Source organism: Fukomys damarensis, unplaced genomic scaffold, assembly GCF_012274545.1.
Source record: "Fukomys damarensis isolate Sample0158 unplaced genomic scaffold, DMR_v1.0_HiC HiC_scaffold_31, whole genome shotgun sequence".
Lineage (NCBI taxonomy): Eukaryota > Metazoa > Chordata > Mammalia > Rodentia > Bathyergidae > Fukomys > Fukomys damarensis.
In genome coordinates, this window is record NW_022900943.1 from 18,605,506 (window position 1) to 18,610,921 (window position 5,416).

Here is a 5,416-nt window from a genome sequence, read left to right on the forward strand (position 1 = left end):
CCCCTTAAGAGGTATTTCAAGACCTAGTGACTGTTATGCACCCATTCAAATAACAATGCACAGGGTCAAAAGCTCTCTTAGTGGGATTATGATATAAGAAGACAACGCTAGCTAAGGAAAATTTGGACAAATTAATAGAGTTAAAATTCTGTTTGTTGTTGTTTTGTATTTTTTTTTAAAGCACTACCCTCCTTCTCCTTCAGCATGTGTTGTGTATATTCTCCCCTCACATCTCCACCATGAATTTTTAGGGAAAGGTATATATTGTAAAACAGAGTATAACAAGGTGCAAACAGAATGTCTGCATCTATCCTCAAAGCATGTATTTAACTTATTCATCCTGTGCATTAGAAAATAAAAGTGCAGCTTATATTCAAAAAGTACAATCCATACAAAGCAAGGTTGAAAAGTTCCGTACTTAAGTGTAACCTTTCGTAGGTTCGTCTTGATTAGTATAAATTCGGACTCTGCTTACCCATTGACTATAAGTAACTTTTTTGTTTTCAAGTCTTTAGATGACAGGTCATGCTGGAGTAGATGTGCTCTTGCTTGCATAAAGACAGCTGTGCTATGGAGTTTTTTCTTTTTAATCTCAAAAGTTAACGTGATTCAAGAGAGTGGTTTTGCTAATAAACAAACTGAAGCACACTCGTCATTACATTAAAAGGTAAGAAAACAATTCTGAGACAGCAAGCATAAAGGCCCAGGATCGCTGTGTGATGCCACAAGTCAACTCACCCAGTCAGACATATGTACACCAGTGTGAATTGGAAATCCTACCCCAGTCTTGGCCTTCCTGTGCTCCCCACCCGCACCCCCCAAGGTAAAGGAGCAAACAACCAAAAGCATTCGCCTTCCCTCCAGCAGTCAGAGACAGTTCAAGAGTTGCCTCTGCAAGGGGACCAAGTGTTGACTTTGATCTCCCGCTACCATGTGCTTTTTAAAAAAGAACACAGGGAGAGGAAAAATCAGAATATTGACCAAAGAGCAGCGACCTCCTGCTGTCAGCGTAACTCTTCTGGGGCTGGGTTTCCACGTGTCCACCTGTTTCTTGGGAGTAGTTTTGTCCTTTGTGGTCCATCCCTCCCTGGCTGCCATGGTAGCACCTCACAATGGGTTGGCCAGCGCCTTTTTCGATCGCTTGATCATGCTGGGGTGGAACTCAGTGTGACGCCGGGCATGCTTTGTGAGGTGGTCACTCCTCATGAAGCGCTTCTCACACAGTGGACAGCGGAACTGCTTTTCCCCAGTGTGGGTCCGGTAGTGGCGGGTCAGCTCATCTGAACGGGAGAACTTTTTAAGGCAGTCTGGCCATGTGCAGGGAAAGGGCCGTTCACCTAAGAGAAGGGAATCAAGACAGGATACAGTTTAAAGAATATGTCAAGTTCTGAAGGCCACCTCTTAAGACCTCTGCTGGGCTAGGCTGTGCCCCACCCCTATCCGTGACCTCAGAATGTGCCTGCCCAGTTGGCCGCCTCTATCCATGGGTCCAACTGTGGACATATTCAGAAAGGAAAACCTATTCCCGCACTGAATATGTACTGACTTTTCATTATTGCAGTACCTTTGTCCTAGTTAATTGGTTCTGAGAGGCTCAATATGTACCAGAAATTAGTACCAAGCAAACGGTTTTGGCTGGAGAGGGTGAGGAACCACAGGCATTTGACAGACAAGTTCTAGCTTGTACCTGCTATACCAAATGACCAGTACCAGGACAAAGTTTTCATGCCAAAATGCACTGATTATCAAATTCTATGATGGTTCTGCAACCTGCGACCTGAGTTTGAGACCCCAGTACAAAAAAAAAAAAAATTCCATGAGTTTCAAAGCAGTTGAGTATCACAGTGTGATTGTATTAGCTACACAACACAGTATAACTGTTCGCATAGATTTACACTGTAGTAGCTATCATACAATCTAGAGATGATTAAAAGTCCATTAGTTATATGCAAATATAGTATCTGCATTTTATATGAAGGACTTGTATCTGAGGGGGTCCTGGAGCCGATGTCCGATAGATACTGAGGGACAATCTGGAAGGAGGCAACTAAGGTTTAATAATGCCTTAGAGGTGGGCCTTTATTTCTTGGTTGTTGTCCTTACAAGAAGAGATACGAAGATTGGGAGACTACAAAGACACAGCGAGAAGGCGGCCATCTGCAGGAAGATTGGCCTCAGAGGGAACCAACACAGCTAACACCTAGCCTTGAAACTTCCAGCCTCCACTTGGGACAACACATTTCTGTTGTTTAAACCACTTAGTCTGTGGGGTTGTGTTGTTCTGTTCAGTGGACCTGGGGATTGAACCCAAGGTCTCTGTAATGAGCTACATCCCCAGGCCACCTTTTATTTTTTATTTTGAGAGCAGGTCTCACTAAATCACTGAATTGCCCAGAGAGGGCTCAGAATCCTCCTGTGTCAGCCTCTCAGAGCAGGGATTACAGAGGAATGCACCACTGTGCCCTGCGAGTCTTTGTTAAGGAGGCCTTAGCAAATAAATACACTGAAGAAATTGTTGAGAATCACCTTCTCTAAGCAAGTTAATGTTCTGTACTCAATGGATCCTTCAGAAAAATGTTTTTGTTTTTCATTCTGTGTAACTGCAGGTTTCATGAGTTTTCTCAGAGTCCAAAGGCTCAAGCCTTTTGCTAAATTTCCTGGCATTAGAGAGGCAGAAGAAAACTGAGGCACCTGGTCCAACCTACCTCCTCCTCGGAACAGAGATTTCCCTTTGACCTCCAAGTGCTGCATCCACTCACATCTGACAGCAAAAAGTCCAGTGACAAGGAGCCCCGGACTTTGTGAAACAGCCTGGTTGTCCTGGGCATGTGTGCCACAAACACACTTATTGATATGAAATCTGTCTCTGCAAGGACCGTATTTCAAGTCATAATCTCTGAGCACTAAAAGTAAGTTTTTTCCCTCAGCCACATCATAGTCCTTCAAGTATCTGAAAACAGCCATCATATCTTTGTCTAATCTCCAGAATAAACAATCTCAATGTCTTCCATATCCCCTGTAACAAAAACCCCTAGCATTATTATAAAAGTAATCACATAAGTGTAGGCAGAGAGTTAAGGGATTCCCGTGCATTATCTCACTGGATTCTCACAGGACACCCCACAAGTTTTCCCTGTCTTACAGATGAGAAAATAGAGGCCTGGAGGGTTAGATTATTTGCCCACGATCACACTGTGAGAAAGCAGTCCAGGATGCCAAGCCCCGTGCTCCTAGCCACTCTGCTGCCCTACCTCTGGTGGATCATGTTTCCACACTGCCCCTCATTCTGACTGCTTTCCTTGGAGTTGTGCTATTGTGCCCATGTCTTACTTGGAATGCAGCTAGACCCTGCCTGCGGGACCTGCCCAGGCCAGCACAGAGCCTCCTCCTCCTGCTGCTGCCCCCACCACAGAGATGGCGAGCAGGACCTGCATTCAAACTGAGGAAGGACACATACAAGCCAAAGCCCAGTGCTTGCTGTTTAAGAGAACCTCACTTCCTCCTCCTGTGACTGTCTTCATCTGCTCTGGAGCTGTCTGCCTCTCCTCCTCACACCTTTCCAAGCACAGCCCAAAGTGGGCTGCTTCATAGACAGGACACTCGGGCTGTGGTTTCTATAGAACTCTTCATAGGTGTGAGGAGTGAGCATTTTCTCACTCCTGTCCTAGCCTTTCTGGGAAGTGGGCGAGAAACTGCAGAGGCTGGGAGCTGTCCAGCACAGTGCATCTGAGTCACTCGGAAAGTATACCCCTAATCCCATCCATCCCCGTTTCTCTGAACCCAGGTATTTTTGTGATCATCTATACATACGTATAGTTTTTGTTTTTGTTTTTGCTGTTCTCTAAGCACAGCAACAGTCTAAGACCCTGTACAATCTACTTGTTGTTGTGGGAAACCCAGTGTGGCAAAATGAATCTTCAGCAGTCAAATCTCTGTATGTAGGTCTAGTTACTAGACCATCAGCGGTGGTGAACCTATGGCACACATGTTGTTTTTAACACAAAATATGTTAATATACAAGTTTTTTTCTAAAGTAAAACCTCGGTATTGAGGTCTAATTGCAGTATTGACACTTTTTGGGGTTGCACTTTGGGCACTCGTCTCTAAAAGGTTCGCCATCACTGGCCTAGTATAAATCTTCTGTGCTGAAGAGCTATGGCAGCAAAACACAGGAGCAAACCAGGGAAGCTGGCTCTACCCAGAGTGATGAGAGCCAGGAGTGGTGTGTGACAGCATTCCTGCAGGGGCCAAAAAAACAAACAGCAAAAGAGCCTTTACCTAAAATGCCACAAAGACATGAAGTTGAAAAACCATACTTTTACAACGTGTATTAGTTGAGTAGCATTTTTACCCTCTTCAGCAGGCTGTTAGGAAAAGGTGACATGCAGATTATCATAGCCCAGTAAGGCTGAGCTTCTTGCAGCAAGGGCAATGTCATGTATGACTTTTGTCCTACTCAGGCAATTAGTAAATGCTCAGACTTATATGCGGTCATCTCTCACCATCTGAGGGATTGGTTCCAGGGTGTCCCTGACTCGAATACAAAACCAATGCTGCTCAAGTCCTGTATACAAAATGGTGTAGTAGATTATTTGCATGCAACCTAAGCACTTTTTTTTGAGTCAGGGACTTGCAATGTATTCCAGGCAGCCTGTGATGATAGTTAACTGAATGTTATCAACTTGTGTAAGGAGCACTCAACTAGACTGTATCAGCACAGTTCTGGGCGTGGCTGAGGGATTTACTGAAGACAGAAGACCCATCCTGGGTGTGAGGGGCGCCAATGAATAGGCTTGTCACCTGAATGGAATAAAAGGGAAACAAAGGAAGGCTCCCTTCTGTTTCATCAGAGGAGCTCCAGTCTTTATCTTCACCTTGGACATCATTTCCTGGCTTCCAGCACAGACCATTCAGCCTCCTGATACAGACTTGGACACCACAGCGAAAAAAAAATTTTTTTTTGTACCAGGGATTGAACTCTGGTCCTTGTGTTTGCAAGGCAGGCAGCAGAATCACTGAGCTAAATCCCTGGCCCTACAGTGAACTTTTGGCTAGACCCTTCAGATCTCTAGCAGGTACACAGCCCTTCTGCATGCTTCCACAACTGACTCTATAGCGGCCATTGTAAGCCAATCTTATAAATCCTTATATATTTGTATATCTTGCATTAAATGTGTTTCCGTAGTGAGCACTGATTGATACACTGGACTGTAGCACAGGCTAGCCTGGAACTTGCACTGATCCTTCTGCCTCAGCCTCCCAAGTGCTGGGATTATAGGTGTGCACCACCACACCCAGCACATCTTCTTATATACTTCAAATGACCTCTGGATTACTTATGGTACCTAATACAAGTGGTATTTACAATACAATTTATATATATATATATATATATATATATATATATATGCTATTT

At 44.3% G+C, this 5,416-nt stretch overlaps 1 protein-coding gene across 1 annotated transcript in view; it reads right to left on the minus strand.

Moving 5' to 3' along the window:
• Positions 1-370: 370 nt before the first annotated feature.
• The window catches only part of Klf9 (Kruppel like factor 9), a 26,147-nt gene continuing 21,101 nt past the window's right edge, over positions 371-5,416 (minus strand). Inside the window, exon 2 of the mRNA XM_010638464.3 lies at positions 371-1,337. Coding sequence (XP_010636766.1) covers positions 1,108-1,337 — 230 coding nt within the window. The 3' untranslated portion in view covers positions 371-1,107. The remainder of the gene's footprint in view (positions 1,338-5,416) is intronic.